This window comes from Athene cunicularia (assembly GCF_003259725.1).
Source record: "Athene cunicularia isolate RWA chromosome 10 unlocalized genomic scaffold, athCun1 chr10_part1, whole genome shotgun sequence".
Lineage (NCBI taxonomy): Eukaryota > Metazoa > Chordata > Aves > Strigiformes > Strigidae > Athene > Athene cunicularia.
Genome location: NW_020799112.1, coordinates 17,733,893 through 17,752,555, shown reverse-complemented (window position 1 = coordinate 17,752,555; position 18,663 = coordinate 17,733,893). Strand labels below are relative to the sequence as shown.

At 39.3% G+C, this 18,663-nt stretch overlaps 1 protein-coding gene across 6 annotated transcripts in view; it reads left to right on the top strand.

Moving 5' to 3' along the window:
- The window catches only part of ADAMTSL3 (ADAMTS like 3), a 190,637-nt gene that overhangs the window by 123,685 nt on the left and 48,289 nt on the right, over positions 1–18,663 (top strand). For all 6 annotated transcript variants that reach the window (XM_026856436.1, XM_026856434.1, XM_026856437.1 and 3 more), the window contains 7 exons: positions 2,915–3,072; positions 4,059–4,170; positions 6,911–7,049; positions 8,618–8,668; positions 12,821–13,025; positions 13,894–14,041; positions 15,493–15,577. In XM_026856436.1, the coding sequence (XP_026712237.1) occupies positions 2,915–3,072; positions 4,059–4,170; positions 6,911–7,049; positions 8,618–8,668; positions 12,821–13,025; positions 13,894–14,041; positions 15,493–15,577 (898 nt within the window). The remainder of the gene's footprint in view (positions 1–2,914; positions 3,073–4,058; positions 4,171–6,910; positions 7,050–8,617; positions 8,669–12,820; positions 13,026–13,893; positions 14,042–15,492; positions 15,578–18,663) is intronic.

Sequence of the window (18,663 nt, the reverse complement as noted above, 5' to 3'; positions counted from 1 at the left end):
CTTTCCCCCCCCCCCCCTTTTTGTCAGTTTCTGCTCTGTTTGCAGTGATTTGCATTACTTGAGAGCATTTAGCCATACATCTGTGCACTGCTTTGCCTTTTGGCAGATGCTAAGAGGAAGACAATGTTGCTTGCATTTTGAAAAAAACCACATGTTTTATTTTGGGCCCCTGTATTGTGTTATCAACAAATGAATTTTTCACGGAAAGGATAGAGCTTTTGGGTAGCAGCGGAATTGGCTCCTTCTTGCACTGGGAGCAGGAGCTATTTCCCTGGGAATTCTTTCATGCTTCGCTCTGCACAGTGAGGTGTCAGCAGTGGGTTCCCCGTGCCACGCTGCCCTAGTCCTGCCTGCCACTAGGACTGGGAGAGGATTTTGTGGTGGGTCTTCCATCCGCAGCTGGCGAGGCATTTATGTGGGGAAAATGTTCTTTTTATCAAGGTAAGGGAAGCAACACAAAGACAGACAGTTATAGGTCTTTGGCAGCAGTGATTGTCTTGTTAGGCACAGACACAGGTGAGTGCTCAAGAGAATTCCCTGTCCTTAAGACTCTGCACATCTGGAGTCCTGAAGACCACTCAAGGAAATGTTTTCTTAATTTAGGATGGGGAAGCTTACTCCTGAAGTCGAATTTCCCACCTCTTCAGGATTACAGAATCCAACAGAACAAATAAATGTTCAGTGAATTATTTTTGAAACCTTGCCTTTAAGCCAGTTGGTAAAACCTTTGTTCCCAGTTACTGCTTTGAAATCAATAAATTATCCATTATATACCCTAGATGCTTGGTTTCACTCCGTTTTAGAAACCTGTGATGACAAGCACGAGATACTGCTGAGCAGGAGTATATTGCAGCAGAGGTTATCTGCTGTGCTGTGGAATATCTCCTCATTTCCCTGTCTGACGCACTTCTGGGAAAATCTGAGCAGCTGTTCAAAGCTTCACTGACGTGGCCTCCAGAGACACAGGCCATCTCTCTGTATCTGGACCTTGCAAATAAACACATGCTTTAGATTCAGATCTAGTGTAGCTCCAATATAAATGTATGTCAGCTCTCAGTTATCATATTGTCAGTTGCTGAATGATATTCTTGGTTTGTGTTTAGAAAAATAAAATTATTTTTTTTATTAAGCAAATTAGCATAAAGGCTGTAAAATAATGCAACTCAGGTCACCAAATTAACATATTTAACATCTTTTTTCTAAGAACCAGGTGTCTTGCTTTGCAGTATTAAAAGCTAGTTTCAAAAGGGTCCTGTACTCCTGAGGATTCTACTGACTTTATGTGGAGTTGGAAGTTACTTGAGATTAGCTGATTTGTCTCTTATTCAACAAAATGACAGAATAAGAGGCATGATGCCTTAATACTTACTGTTAAGCAGTGTAAGTTTGGGGTCAAGGCTTGCAGAAGCTTAATTCAAGAATGCTGAGTTCTGGATATTTAAAAGGTTGTATTGTAATGCAGTCAGGAAAGAAAACTTCCGTAAAAGTAACAAATAAAAATATGCAGTAATCATCTAAATACTTGTTGCTTTTTCTGCGATTTCTTTATATCTATTTGTTCCTTATGGTAGCGCATTGGACATGGGGCATGTTGATTCCCAGAGATTTATTTTTTCTCTTTGACAGAGTACATTTGATTGAACACTAGATACCTACCCTGTGATCTACATAAAGTAATTTCCAAGAAACATATCCTTCCTTAAACTTACTTCCAGCCATATATGTGATCTTTGGTAAAGCTATGAGCGTAGTTGAACCTATTGCTTAGAAGCTGGATAATGTTGGTACTTTTCAAGGACGTTAATTTCTTCTAGAATGTCTTCACTCTCCTTGCTGGGGATGCTCCAGAATGAATGTGTATTTTAAGAGCTCTTAAGGAAGAAAACAGTAACAATGGACGGCAGCATTCAGAGTATGTTTTCAGTGCAGGTAGAAACAGATGCTCTTAACCTAAATTATCTAGGCTGAATTACATAACTGTTTAAAGTACCAAAAAAGGCAAGGTAGCTGGAGAAAGAGGGTATTTATAGCTCATCAAAAGGTTCCTTTTAGCTAGCCTTGAGCTCATCTGCGACTCATGCCTTTCTCATGCAGTGCTCTGATAGATTGTAAGCAGACCAGGGTATTTAAGTCACGCATCTTGCTGTGCCTGTGTGCTCTGTCAAGTGGAGCCCAGAATTCTACCTTCATTGTGAATATCTTCCTTTAGCTTTGTCCATTGACAGTTCAGTCAGTTTGCTGGAAGTGGCTCAGTCCTAAAATGCTTCATCTGTCTTCTGGAGGTTGTGAGATGTTTAATCTGTTTCCAAGGAGCACGAAACAGCTCAAAAAGGGTTTTCATCACCACCTGTTCTGAGAAAGGGACACCCCTCCAGCAGTGCTGCAGATACCCAGCTCCTGGCCGAGCTTTTTGCTCACATGGAAAATACTCAAAGTTGAGTTAATGACCTCTGGGATGGGTGGAATGATGCAGGTATTGAGGTGAGTGTTTGGTGTGTTTGACACCATTCAGGCTTCTCTGCAGACCGCTGAAATTGCTAAGATTTTGAGTTGTATGGAAGTAGGAATTATTTTTCTGTTTATTGGTTCTATCTGTTTTGAGGTTTTCAGTTTGTCTTGCCGAATCTAGTGCTTTATAACTATATAGAGCACTTGGGGTAGGAAAAACTGCCTCAGAATTGCTTCTGATATGGAATAGTGTGTTCAGGCTGATATTCCTGTGCTGACATGTCATGCGTTATACATCACCATATAATCTGAAGCAGCCAATATTCTCACAGGTATTTTGTGTGGGTTTTTTAATGCACATACATGACTGTTATTTGCAAGGCACAATTGTGAACATTCCTTTCTGATTTCCTTGAAAATAAACAATATCCTGTTTACGTTTACTAATTGCATGTTTCTTCTTTAGTTATAGAGTCAAAGACACTACAAGGAGACAAGGGAGAGCACAGTTTCAATGCTCCTGGAACATTTGTCATAGAAAATACAACTGTAGAATTTCAGAAGAGTACAGACAGGGAAATCATAAAGGTCCAGGGACCTCTTGGAGCAGATTTCATTATCAAGGTGGGACGTGTCTATGTACAAATCTGCAAAGATATTTCAAGTATGTGCAACAAAGTAGGTGGCTGTCCATCAGGTTTTAGCAATACAACAAAATCTTTTAGCTGGCAAACAAGGAATCCCAATTACAGTCCAGAGATAATTTATATGAAGTATATCCAAACAAAATAAAATTATATTGAGGTTAATGTCTTTGATGTGGTGCCGCAGGATCTTTAATGGTAAAAATGGCCAAGATTTTTGTTTTAAATATTACTGAAAGAATAGCAGCCTGATCCTGTGCAGTGGATTGGTGTTAATCCAATTGAAGACTGCCACCTACTGAACCTGAGCATTGCTTCCAGCAGCGCCCTGGAATCTCCCTTAGATGTTGCTAATCCAGCTACTCACTATTTCTAATCCTTTTAAATTTCTCTCCTACCCAGACCATGTACTGATGGCTTGCATCATACATGCAGATATTTATACATAGAAACACAGCAATATTTGAATGCTGAAGGGAGATAGCCATACAGCTTTCCATTGGCAATGACAGACGTTTCAGTATTATCACACCACTTAGCTTTATCTGTCACGTTGTAGAAATAGACTTTCAGTAGTTTCAATTTTGTATCTCCAATATCACATGTGCAGTTAAACTCGCCTAAATATGAACCAGTGTGCTTAGACAAATTATAAAGCTTCCTCTCTAGCAAATTTTTAAAATTTTTCTAAGAAAGTGATAAACCAGAATATAGTTAGGAACTTTGCCAGTCAAGGGTAGATAATCAAATAGTCACATTAGTACCTTGAAGAATTTGAAAAACTAAACAACATACAGGTGTTTGACTATTGGAAACTTAAATTTAATTGTTACTCTAGACTTGCTAGAGGTTTTGTGCCAGTTATCATATTACTCTCTGCACTGCTGTTATATCTGAATTACGTTTTGAAAGGACATGAACAGTGGAGTATAGTATACACATGTGTTGTAATGGAAATTTCTCCAGACCAGGTACTCTGGATCAAAGGAGAGTGTGGTTCAGTTCTTTTTCTATCAACCCATCAGTCATCAGTGGAGACAAACAGAGTTCTTCCCCTGCACAGTGACGTGTGGAGGAGGTAAGAAATGACAGTTCTTCAGGAGTATTTACAGCTGAATAAAGTGGCTGATTTACAGCCTTTGTTCTGGATTTTTATTGATTAAATGTTTGTGTTTCTTTGCACGCTGGTGGTTCTTCAGAGAAATAAATGACAGAGTAGCAGGTAAATTGGCTGGTTAAGTTGGTATGAGCATAGGGTTTTTATACCTTATATTACTGGAAGTCATGTTCTTCCATAAGGAAATATCATTTGATTAAGGACTTTGACTAAGAAATAAAGGTATGCCATTCAAAGTGGAAAATGGCAATTCATAAAGGATATTTTTGGAAAGTGAGGAAAGAAATACAATGAGATTTTAAAATAAGGGTAGTCAAGAGAGGAAGGAAGAAGCTATTTCTGGTGTCAGTAATAGACATGAGGGAGAGTTTTAGAACACTTGGTTTAGTAGTTACACAGAAAGCAGAATAAGTAAACAGAATTTAAAGAATAGCTACTATCAATACCTTTGACTGTCTGATCTTAGACACTTAGTCCTGATGGTAGGTAGAGCAGCAGGTAGTGTGCCATAGCATCTACTCCTGGTTTAAACACTACAGTTTATACAACGGTTAAGTGAAGTGCAGCTCAGCTCTGCTACTGCTCATCCAACACAGCCCACTTCTTGTCCTGTCTGGTTGTGCAGAAAGCTGACTCCATGGTCGGAGGAGTGTTTGCCATTGTAGATAGCTATTTTCAGTTCAGCTAGCGTTACCCAGATCACCTGAAAAACAAACTGGGATACTAGTGATACTGGTGTAGTGATTTTATTTTGGGAGTACAAATACGGTTTAAGTAGTTACTTGGGACATGAGTAAAAAGAATGAAAGATCTTTAAAGCACAAACAAATTCTGAAGATTTTTTTGATGGACCATTCATTTTGGCACTTGCACCTCATTTTAATCTGAAATGCAGACAATATGTGTGTATACCATGTAGTCCCACGGGAAACTAACGTATCTTATAAGATACTTGGCCTCACAAAGTGTGATTCTTGCTGGAAATCTGAGCAGCAATACATATCCTGTGATGATTCCATCACACTGTGTTTATGAATTTTTCCCTAACCTGTCTGACAAGGGAAGAAGTGTAAAGCATCGCAGTTATTTCTGAGGACTGCATGTAAACACTGGATAACTCAAGGGACATATTTACCATCAAAGTTATTGGCTCAAATCCAGCCTTATTCAGACTGGTGTTATGGTTTGAAAATTATAGCTACATGCAAATCTCTTTGAAATTAGCCAGGGTTTTTAATACCTTACTTTGTAGCTGCGTGTCCATAATATGAAACTGGTACCTTTATCAACAGGGCTTGATACACTTGATAGCAGTCCTGAGAGAGGCCAGCAACTGAAGCACTGAAACTAAGCTGCTGCTTACTCGTGATAGTAGTAACATAGAGTGGCATGTTACTGAGGCACGCAGGGAAGTTGTATTGCAGTTGCCTGGCTTTAACCTGTTATCTTAAAGCGGATTTAGTATCCAGATTTTCTGTTTGGCATCTTTTACTGGCAGCAAAAGAAAAAGTTCCTCACAACAGAGACTTGGAATCGGTACACAACCATTCCACACTTGGATGCTGCTTCTACATTTAATTCTGTAATCTCCATGTGTGGGAAGGGGTAGTGTGACGGGCATCTCAGAAAGCAGAGTCAAGCTTCAACGAGCAAGAATGTTTAAAAATTGTGTTTATCTTGTTTGCAAGTGGCATATCGTCTGAGTCCTTTCAGTACTTAGAAGAACTGGAACATACATGATTTGAGCACAGGAACTGCTTAGTTCTTCTTTATGGTTATCACTCTCATGCATGATGACACTTTGAATCAGCCAAGAGACACACAAGTGAAGCCATTGATATATGATACTTAGCATTTTCAATAGATACTGGGGCTTGTGCTGTTATTTTATTGACTCTGCTTGGATTTTAATTCTTGTGGTTTCAAACTTTTTTTTCTTTGCACATACCAGAACATCCTCCTCCTCTCCTTAGTTTAAGTCCAAGTCAGCTTTTTTTGAATGAGTCTTTTTTTTCTTAGCCAAAAAAGCAACCTAGTGGTTTATAAAACTCAGATCCCTTCTTGTAGCCAGCCTCCACACTGATTTTTTTCTTTTTTATTCCCACCAAGCAGTTACTTCAACTTCTCTTTTGTTGGCTCTTCAACTAGGAATGTTCTTGAAACTATTTCTTGGTTTTCTACAGTTTAACTTAGCAATGTTTTGGATCTCATCTTCAATTCCACTGACTTTCTGGTTTAAGTATTTATTTTTTTTAGCATGCATGACTGTGTAATATAGCTCTCTAACATACATGGTAACCCCTCCTTGGGGGAGGGCAGTTATAAATTGTGGAACGTGTAATAGAACCATTTGACTATGTAGGATTGCCTCTGTGACAAGTGAGCTGCTCCAGTACATGTATTTTTGCATCACATCAAAATATGTATACTTTTATACTTAAAATGTTATTAGAATAATGTGCCAGAACCTCATCTAGTGTGAAGATAGGTTAACATAATTGTTATGCTGAATTGCCTCAAATGAAGATCTGGTCCTGCATGTTCCTGTGCAGTGACTCCTTGTTTAAAAGCAACCCAAAGAAGAGTGACACAGCAAATTAATTCAATGGGCAGTTCATTATTTGGGGGGGCTGGAACAAGGCTCCTTTAATTTATCAATTATCAATTAAATTACCAAAATTTAACTTTGCTTCTGCATTAGGTTATCAGCTTAATTCAGCTGAATGCTTGGATATTCGTCTGAAGCGTGTTGTTCCTGACCACTATTGTCACTACTATCCAGAAAATAAGAAACCAAAGCCCAAGCTAAAAGAATGCAACATGGATCCCTGCCCTTCTAGGTTTGTATGGCAAAAAAAAATTTAAGAGTGTGGTATAGTCAGTTACAAAGGAACAAGCAGTTGTATTTATTTCATCTTGTTTCATCTTTAAGGCTACTTAATCTTGGTTGGTTATTGCATCTGTTAAAGGTTGGTGTCTGACACATCTGCCAGTAGATTTGTGGCACTTTGTCAGTGTTGCAGAGTAGGAGACTTTGCTTTATACAGAGATGTTGTAAATTTGTCTCTTCCAAGGCTAATTTCTACTTTATGCCTTTTGGTGAGTGGTACAGCGCTGAGGTTGTGTGAGGAGGACAGATTGTTTGCCTGCTTTTGGATTTATTGATGCTGCCATTCAGGATTTCTCATTAGACAGTCAGTAGCTCCAGTTCTCAGGCAGCGTACAAGTTTCGCACATGGTTTAACTTGGTTTATTCATCTGCCTCCCATAAAAGTTTCATTCTTCATTTGTACTGTGGAGTTGACAACTATTAAAGTTTGATGGATTTGTTTGTTTTTTTTTACACTAAGAATAAAAAAAAAAACCCCACCCAAAATCATTCAAAGTAAATATACTTGTGGTACAAATACCACAGAATATTATTGCCAAATTATAAAGGCTATAGTATACATAAATTGTATTGAATTGCACTACAGTATTTCAAACTAACTTTTGGATTGTCTGGTGAGGTTTCCTGGCTGTGCTAAAGAATCTTAAAATAACATCACAGTATCAGGTCCCAGAACCTCACATTAATATGCCAGCTGGCCAAGCCAGAGTTATAGGCAAGAAGAAAAGGAAACACTCTCAATGGATTTCATTTCCTATAGCTAAACTGTCCATTTCCTTTCATTTCTGTTGAACATAATCGTTGATAGTGACCTCTAACAGTTATAGAGGTGCAGACTTTCAAGTTTTTTTTCCTGGAGGGTTGATCACTATATGGAGGGGTAAAACTTCAGTAATGCTGAATGGCAATGGGTGCCAAATGTTGCAAAGCTGGAATGGGAAAATTAGGGAAAGAAAGGGCGTAATAACTTTTTTTTCCCTTGTAAATTTAGCTTATACAGACAGAAAAAGGGAAGTACTACTGGATATAATACCATATTTCTTAGTAAGGCTTTAAGTGTGCTCTATGCTCTCTAGTTCAATAAACAGCTCTAAGATGGTCCTAAGCACCATTCAGGACCTATCTGGGATTAATCCTGTGATGCGTATATTTATTACGCACTGCCACTCATGTTCCTCAGCAGTCTTTGTTACAGATAAACGTATGTAACTATTTTCTTACTAATAAAGTAGCACAGACCTGAAGGATCACTGATAGTAAATTTATCTGCCGAAGGCTGGCTCATTTAATTTTTTTTTATGGTGTGAAGAAACTATCTGGTGAATAGATCTCTATCCATGCAGAAGAGTTAGGATTGTACAAGTCATTGTTTGCCACAAGGGTAATGTGTAATGAATGTAAGAGTCCCTCATTTCATGTTGGGAATTGCTTGCTTTAAGCATGATCATGTAAAAGTATCTACTTAATGTACAGTCTTGGGTATGAGAAATAATGATGCAATATTTATTTTGTTGACAGTGATGGATTTAAAGAAATCATGCCCTATGATCACTTCCAGCCACTGCCTCGGTATGTATAATCAGGATAGCATATGTGTCAGCATTACCACAATTTTCTCTGCAAATACACTGTTTGACTACTAAGATCATGGAACATCATCTGATCTTTTTGCTGTACAGGAGAGCAAGTTTATAACAGTCCTGTACACATTAAGCTTGTGATTTATTTTGGTGTGCTCTGGATGATTAGCTTAACAGTAAGAGATTAATATGGTCTTCTTGAAAATATCAATATGGAAGACTTCAGAATAGACTTGTCCCTCTAAGCTTTCTCCTGCTGTAGTGCTGAGAAGTGCATCTCCTTTAAAATGCATTCATGAATCCTTGTCTTGAAAGGTTCTTATTTTGAAGATGTGTGCAATGAATATATTCTTTTATAGAACAGATCCCCCTATCTGACAGGACTCTAGAAATTCTTTTTCCCTTGTGAGGTCTCATTCTTCTGCTCTTTTTTTAGACCTATGCTCTCTTTATTGACATCAAGGCTGACATGTTACTTTAAAGATACTGGCTTGTCTGAATATGCGGTGCCTAAAATTAAGACTTCAGAGCACAGTTTGTTGCCTTTTTTATTTAACCTGAATCAATCACAAGAACGCAAAACTTCTGTGGAGTGCTTAGATGTTTTGTAAAGAATGTTAGGACTAAAAAGCATTGAGCCATATTAACTGTTAATATAAAGAATTATAGTTGATGGAGTTAGATGCATATTTATCTGAGTTGAACCTCTGCTTTATTATGTCATGAAATGAATAATGTGTATTTTTCTAAAGAAGTAAAGATATGAAGTAATAAGAATGAAATCATAGACTTGCACGGCTCAGTGGAGCTACTGATTACAGCTGATATAAATGTCATAGTTTATTTCTGTAGCAATTTACACTTCTTGTGGATCTGCTGTCCTGTGATGTGCTTTGGCTTTCGTACATAGATTGAGAGGGTTTTTTTCCCTCTACAGATTTATTCTGTAAAGTTTCATCATTATATTCTGTGTCTCTCCACTTCTATTTTTTTTTCTGCCAATTCCTTTGTACTTCAGATCTCCTCTGGAACTCGGCACAATTTATTTACATGAGTATTTCATCTTCTGAACTGCTCAGGGCTTGGAGACCAGTTGGAAGAGAAATTTAATCCCCCTTTCTGTGCTTCACTGTGCTCAGCACGTTTGCATGACTCTGTGGTGAGATAGATTATGTCTGTGATAAAGCTGTGGGCAGGTTCTCTTATTTCAAACACTGAGAGCTACAGACAAAGGCTCACCTTGTTTCGACACCTTAGCGTGTCCTGTCAGAAGGTATCATGGTCTTCCTGGGTGATGCTCAGGAGTAAGAACTGTAAGATAGCAGATGGCCAAGCAGGGCTCAGAGTTTGTGCTGGCAGGAAGGAGAGAGAGGAAACAGGCTGTGTTCCACTGGGAGGGTGCATAAAGAAACAGAATGAAGATGTAAAAGCACCTTTATTTTTGGAATTTCTGAAAGAAAACAGCAGCTGGAACAGCTCGGTTGTATACCTGCATCATGAGGTGAATCTGGTCCGGCGTGGATGCAAGTCATGCTTCAGTGTGGCAGGATGCATTTCCTCCATGCTCTTGCCTGTCAAGTAACTGCAGCGTTGTTACTGCTGAACGGTAACATCTGTGCCGGTTCTGCTGGGGCTTCTTCCACCTTTTCTTTTTGCTTTTTCTTACCTGTTTCGTACATGCTAACCCAAGCGTGTTCTTTCAAAGCAGGCAGAAAACCGAAGTGCTGTAGACATGCTTGAGCAAAGCCGTACAGACTCCTTCACCTTGACCAGCAGTCATATATCACACCTCCTACATAACACGAGGGCCATGTGGAGGACTGCTTTGCAGTCCTGTGGCGTTTACCACTGCTTTCCCATTCACACGCGGAAGTTGTGGGAAAGTCATGGTGCGCACCACAAGATCTTGAAAGAGTTCTCCTGTGGCTAGAGTTGTAAATGCCCCACTGAAATATTTTTACAGATGGAGAATTCTTTTGAAATAAATAGAAAAATTTCCCAGGATGAAAATTTTCTTTTAAAGCTTTTGGAATGCCTCCATTTATTTCAGACTTGTTGGACTGTTGAGGATCCCTTGACAGCTGTGGGTTCTGGAAAGTATCTCCTTGACTGCTTGCCCAAGACCCCCCTTTTCCCCAGTAGCCATGGACCTCACTCCATCTTGAAAATGCTTATGGGAGTATGGGATCTGGAGTGTGTTCGAAACTGATGAGATAAAGAAAAACAACTATAAAACTTCATGCTATAAACACTTGCGAGGCTAGTATTACATACAGCACAGTGAGCCTTATATATATATATAAATCCATGAGCTGCTAATTCATTGAACAGTTAATTGCTCTTTTGTTGCTGACTTTTTTTAAAGAAAATGAGTTAATGTTGGCTGTTCATTTAAGTCAAAGAGAAGTGTAACTGTTGCTTCTCAAATATATTCTGTACTTATGATATCGGTATCTGGGCATACAGCTTCATTTGGAATGCTTTTGAGTATATATTCTGTGGTTAATGTTCCATGGCTTGCTGTGTGTTTCATACTCATTCTTCTGTTGAGCTTAAGCATGATTAATATGTTTTTGTAGGCAGTTTAATGCATTGCTTAAAATAGGAAGTGTCCTTGATTTACCTGCTGTATCATAGGTAAGTAGGTAGTAATTAATTACATTTACCTTTGATTTATAGGCCTTTGCCTCATTTACTTTAAGATTATGACTTCCTTTATGATAGCTAAGTTACTCTTGATGAATTGGTTTTGGTGGGATATTGTAATACTTGCTGAGTCCATTGTTCATAATGGATATAATTTTTTTCATGATCCTTTTTGAGCCTCTGCAGTTATAATAGGAATAAATTTTAAACTAACAAGACATTAATGAACCATAAGATGTGCTTCAGGACTCAATCATTTCCCAGGGCTTAGCTTTGTTTAGGGTGGGTGGTGGGAAGAAAGCAAGAGATAGGAGGTGAAGGGTGAGGAAAAATTGCATGGAGGTCAGTGGAACCTGTAGACAAATGTTATGATAGAAGCTTGTTGTCTCTAAACATGACAGGAGCGGGGTGTTAAGTTAGTTTTTCTTGAAAAGTAATTGCTTAAATGTAGATTCATGCTAAGGCCAAGAGATACGAAGCAGAGTTTGTGACCTAAAATCCTCCATGTAATTCTCACTTCAGCTGGTGCAGCAATTTCCATCTTTATTGTAGTTGTGCCTAAGTTTTGGATGTGTCCATTCTGAAGACATTCCTTCCCGGGAGGTTGTTTATCATCCCTCTGTTGGAAGTTGCTACCCCACAACCCTGCTGATTGTCAGGGCTGTGTGAGTTTTCCTTAACCTCTGTGTTGCCCTGCTTCACGACAAATCAGCTTGGTTGGCCGAAGCAGCTGGAATGGATGAGCAGCTGCCTTTTGCTTGAAGTGAGTTGGAAAGTGTGAGCGCAGAGTCATTCGACGGCATTTTAATGAGTGGAAAACTCTTGCGGAACTGCAGTGGTGACCAGCCAAATTGGTACCTGTCACAGTTTAATTTGTTCACAGTCCTTATGGATGAAGACAGTTTGAAATGAAATGACTGGGTTTACCCAAAGCAAGTATTACAGTTCCCATAAAAATTCCTTCATGAACAGATCTCATAAGGGTAGTCTGCATGATGTGGGCTGTGATGAGCAGCTGTGGATAATAACACCCTCAGTCAGCCCTGTCGGATCTGCCTTTGTCTTTGGACTTCATATAGTCTCAAGTCTTCTCACTCTTTGACAATGGTAGTAAGAGTATATGTGACCATGTAAATTAACTGTGAAAAATATTGTATTTAGATGATTTAGACTATTTGCAAGTAAAATCATTCCAGTAATAGTTCTCAGTATATTTAGGGTTTTTAACTCCTATATGAGCACAAGATTTTTTTTATCTTGGAAAATGTACTTAAATTTATAGTTCTATTTTTCTTCTCATTTTGCACATGAATTCTAATGAATAGAAGGTAGCTCTGTAATTCAGTGTATATTCAGTGTGTGGTAAGAATCCAGCAATCAAACTACCAGTTTGGTTTATTGGCACTGATACGGGATGCAATGTTTTGCACTTGTGGTGGAGGTTAGGGGAATAAAAAATAGCCTTAGTTTTAATATATGTGAGTTCTTCTTCCAGGTGGGAACATAACCCTTGGACTGCATGTTCAGTTTCCTGTGGAGGTGGTATTCAGAGGAGAAGTTTTGTGTGTGTAGAGGAGACCATTCATGGAGAGATACTGCAAGTGGAAGAATGGAAATGCATGTATGCCCCTAAACCCAAGGTCATTCAAACCTGCAATCTGTTTGACTGTCCTAAATGGGTGGCAATGGAATGGTCTCAAGTAAGTTGAAAATTAATTTGGACTTTTAGTCTTATTTTCTAAGGAAAGCCTCTAGTCTTTTGTTACCGTGTATTTGTGAGCACAGAGCTATTAGAAAAATATAGCCCTGCAAGCATAATTCATAGTACTTACTAGAAGAAGTTTGCACTCAGTAATTTGGCCTGATAATCAAAATGTTAACATGTCTCTGTGGAGAAAAATGCATATAGAATTATTTATGCCTGTTAAATTCCTGCTTTGCACAGAGGAGAAATTAGAACCAGAGGTCAGGCCCCTTTGCAATCAGGTCATTTGTCTCCCAGTTCTTGATAAATGTAACATTTCACTGCATTTAATAGCTAAAGGCATGTCTGTCTAGGGGCTGACATGTCTGCAAGGGTGATTTTCCAGCATTCTTACCTTTCATTACAGTAACAAGAACATAAAGCCAACTTATCTTGGCTGTAGTTATCTGATACAGTCAGATAGCTCAATGCTTCTATAATTCCTTAGTTCATCCAAATGACATCACTGACATACAGTGAAGAAACTGTTCTTACAGCACGTCTGCCCCAGCTTTTAACTGAAAATGACCACTGTGAGAGAGCATGTTCTCAGTACATAGCCACCTCTGTTTCAGGCTTTTGCCAATCAGATAAGCTTTCCAGAACCCCAAGAAATCACTTGTATTCCCAAAACTTAGACATTTTTTCCAGCATCAGCCTTTATTCACCTAACAATGCAGGGACAAATTCATGTCTCTGACACCTGATGGATTGTGGAAGAACTTTAGCGAAAGCATTGTCAGTACTTCCAGCTTGCTTTATAACAGTATTTGTAAATATAATAGAAAAGAAAGAGTGTGAGATGGTTGCATTGTCTCCTGCAGTGCACCGTGACGTGTGGCCGAGGCTTGCGGTACCGGGTGGTGCTGTGTATTGACCACCGTGGGCAGCATGTTGGTGGCTGTAATCCACAGCTTAAACTTCACATAAAAGAAGAGTGCATCGTGCCAATACCATGTTACAAGCCAAAAGGTAACTGGAATTTTGTCTGGGCCTGTTATTGTTTTACATTTTTGTGAAGAGAATTAAAAGCCCCTGGTAACCTTTTTCAGAAATGCCAGAAGCTGGAATTTACTAGGTCTTATTTCAGTCTTGGCAGAAACAAGCATTTTAATTATTGGTGCTAGGAAAAGTGCCCTGCTGATATTTTTTGCTGATAATGGACCAAATTGTCATGAGGTGAACGTGCTAACTAAATCTCTACAGCCTGGTCAAATCGAGAAAACCAGAATTAATGTGTTTGGCATGGGGAAGAGGAGCTGTTCAATAATACTTGAAATGGGAGTGATAGTGCATATGTATAACCTGGGATCTTGTTTGTTTGCATCTCATTAAATGTGTCAATGTTCTCAGTGGGTCTCATCAGTTCATTAACTTACAATCAAACTGCTGTCCTTCACTCCATTTCCGAATATTTAAAATGTCCGTAACAATGATGTAAATTGGCAAATACTCCCTAAAAGAGTTGGTAAGGCATAAAAGAGCAGGTGGGAAGGTAAAAAGGAAAAACAAAGATGAGAGGGAAAACTAGTGTATCTTGTCTCTTGCTCATTTCTGTCCCTCCGGACCCAGAAAATTTTAGTGGGTGCTGCTCCCATTCTTTCAGTTTTTATTTGAAAGGCTGTATTTCAGACCTTCACAACTCACCATAAAGATTTACATTGAAAAAGTGAAAGCTATCTCTAGACAACCCTATGTTTCTCCTCAGGATGTTTCCAGACTCTAGAGAATTCTTCAAGCAGAACACTATGCAGGGTTAAACCATGAAGTAGAAACTAGCACTGAAATGTTAAGAACCTTCTTCTGGAGTTTTACTTAGGTTTGGAGGCAGAGATCCTCAAGTGACTTACAGTACTCCTAGGAAAAAGCATCACAAATATGTAGGGTGCATAGACAGATAAAAGAAACTAGTGTTGTTTTTTAAATTAATTTCCAATTTTGGGGAAGGTGGCAAAATCAGGAAAGAAAAACATTTTCTGTGGAAATTTTCTAATGCAGCCAGTCTGTCTGGAGAGCAATGTACATTTGTTATGCTCTGGCTTCTTTTTCAGCTCTAGACTTAAGTTATGACAATAATCCATTACAGCGAGATATAAACTGCAATCTGCTAGAAACTGCCTGCAGTTAGGGAAGATGTGGGAAAGAAGTGAAAGATTACACGGGAATGGAAATTGGATTACTGGTACCCTCTCAGTAAAAAGGGGTGTCAGAATGGACAATCATCATGAAATCATGAATCTTCACAAATCATCATGAGAAATTTTCTAGTGTCTTATGTTTTACTATTCACTGTATCTTTATTCAGAACTATTAGATGAATAGGCAATGTAAAGTGTGAAGTGCTAGGGTGAATAATGCTAACATCTACCTACTGCTTTGAGTTTTGGAGGAGTTACTGAGTGTTGGGTTTTTTCCTCTACCAGAAAAAAATCCTGTGGAAGCAAAATTGCCATGGTTTAAACAGGCACATGAAATGGAAGAGACCCAAACAGTCTCAGAGGAGCCAACGTAAGTACATTGTCTTCTACAGTGAAGAAACATTTCTGGCATATTTTGCAGATCATCTGGAATGACTGTTGCTATGCAGTTTGCTTTGACAGTTGGCCCTCCTTGGGAGATGAGTTGTGTTGTGAGCTGTTCCTAATTTTACATCCCAATAGCTTTGCTGCTTGAGCTCCTGTTCTGGATGACAGAGAGCTACTGTATTATAGTGTCCTTGTATCATTCAAGCAATGCAAAGGGATCTTAATTTAGCCTAATTAAGCCCTAATTAATGCATGAGGAAGCGTTTCAGCAGATGTTAAATAAATTCCGTTTTATCCCATTCATTGCTGTTACCTCAAGAATGTAGTGGTTGTATTAAAAATCAAGAGGTACTTTGTAGGGTTGCCAGAATTTCCTTGGGGGGCGAGACCAATGCATAAAGAAAGTGAGAAAAACCTGCTGATCTCTGAGTTTAGCTGAATCTGTGGGGATAAGTTGTGATATTTTACACGTGTGTATGTGAAATAACATCTGGATTTTGTGAGTCCCCTTAAAAGCTGATGGGGGTAAGCCTCACAACATTCAAGTCCTGGAGATGAAAGCGTAACTTAAATCCAGCTACACTTGTTCCTGTCCCTTGTATGTTGGGACAAGCACATGACTGCGTACATCCCCTGTGTGTGTTTCATGCATATATGTATCTGTGTAAGCCAGCGGAGGCAGGACACAGGAACAACCACAAAACCACAGTTGAAATGGAAAGAGAAAATTAATTTTTGTTATCCCAAGACCCGAGGGATCTCTGCAGCAACACCTGGGCAGAGGCACGCAAGCAGGAACGCCGGCACTGCAGAGCTTTGTCCTTGCTAGTCAGGAAAAGGAGAAGACAGAAAAGAAAGATCTCGGGCTTGCTGCTTTTGCTTGTACATATCCGGGATTTTCGCAGGCTTACTTTTGCACTGTGCTTTGATCTTTCCCACAGCAGGGCAGGAATCTCAAGGATGTTCAATAAGGTGCCTGTGAATTTCTCACAGGCCTCTGTTATCTAGCCACAGACATCTTGCCCATCCAAGCCGACAGAGCTAAACAATAATTAGTGTGATATATTTGTTTTCTGGCACCCCAGCTGCAGGTCACTTGGGCATGTTTACAATCCTCCTTGCCAATCTTCCTTTGTACTCCCACAGTATCTAATATAGTCAATATATAGAACATAATTTTCTAGAAAGTAGTAACTTTCTATAAGGTTTTCACGAGACATTTGAACAGTATTTTGTTGTGCTTTGCCACATTCTGCACTCATTTATAGTAACGTTAGTTTAAAACAGTTTAGATGAGCTTACTGAAGTTACTCTGGATTTATATTGCTCTGAGAGTGGAGTGTGCCCTACAACTTCTTATTTTTATTCCTCCATCTAGCTATTCCTGATTTTTGGCACACATGCACCAACAGGTGTGATCATGAGTAATAAAATCTTTACACCTGCACTGACTCACAGAAGAAACCTCTTGCCAAACAGGTGTTTGCATAGTTACGGTGACTGTACTTTAAACTTTTCACTGCTCTAGCTTCTCAGGTCAAGTGTCAACCTACTGTGAGCAGTTATTTCACTCTCCAAATTGGTGGCCCTGAATTCAGGCAGGGTAGTAGCTAAGATATAAAAATAAAGTGTGATTGTTGAAGGGGGTGATGCAATCCAGTGAGCCTGTTGAATGTTAGCATATCAGAATGAAGGCATGTGAGGCCATCTCTGTAAAGAGGATTCAGTATGAAGCTCTAAAGAAAATGATCTCTAGCGTTACAAAATCATGCTGGGGCAACCATGAGCTAATGTAGTCTCTCAGTTTTTTGGATCCTTCCGCAGCAGTCTGACAGAACAAGCAGAGAGGACTTGCAGGGACACAGCAGGCTAGTTCAGAGTATATTTAGAATATAATAGAGCTGAGCCGGAAACTTTGTAATGGGCTCCCTTGTACCTTGTCCTCACAAAGAAAGCAGTTATTCATGCCTTCCTAGACATGACCGATGTATTCCACTGCAGCCTCACAGTGTGAACGCAGCCATGTGTTTGAGTTCTCAGTGTCCGTCCTGTCACAGCTGTGCAGTTTTGTAGTTTCCTGCATCTGTTTTCTTCTTCTTTTACTCTGGAGACCTAGGTTTTCTTCATCTTTCATTCATGATCCTCATCCTGTCCTGAGAATCTTTCCTCGACATTTTTCAGAAGCTTCATCACCTAAGTCTAAAAGGTTTCTCCAGCCACTTGTTGCTGATGACTCTTCCCTGCCATCCCTCTCTTTACAGAGGTGTTGCTGGGGTACTGTGCTTTCCTAGTCTGGGTGCTGTGGGCTGTCCTGGGACCCAGCCCTAAAGCTGCAGCCAGGTTCCCCTCTAGTATCTTTTTACCTGTCTTCTGCTGCCACCTGCTCTTACTTTGTTCTTGTAAGGAAGCTGGCAGGTAAGGAGAAATGAGACACAACTGATCCCTGACATCATCACTTCTTGCAGATTGTCCCTCAGTCATGTGGACAGTGGTTTGCAAACAGAGCAATTTCTCACTAGATGCTTTAAATCTCATACCCTAACTGCTCCTGGCTTTTCCAGATGGAGTGAGATTTTTGGGTCAGGGTTTAGGATTTTAAAAGCGATTGTAACAATAGGTCATTACTTCTCCCAGAGTAAATTATAACAAGGTTTTCCTCTGGTTTGGATCTATGTAACTTTGTTTTCTGTAGTTTACACATGGCACAGTGATAACTCATACCCCACCTCTGCCTAGCATGAGGCTTATAATTTCCTGGGAAAATGCCATCGCTTTTAATTTTAGTTATTCACTTGTCATCCAGACTTCAACCACAATATGAAGTCTCAACTTCTAGTCCATCCTTTTATTACAACTGTCTTTCTATGTTTTTGTGTGATATTTTAGTTGATAATGAATAAGAGAATAAATGCAGCTGTGTTTCAGAACCCACAAATGATGGATATGCCAAAAGTAGCTTGTGGAAGATAAATACTTCTGCCGCTGTGGTCTACCACGGCTGGTGTCCTGAATTTACATAGAGGGGGAATGTTCAAAAGTTTTTTTTTTTTTTTTTTTTTTATTATTAGC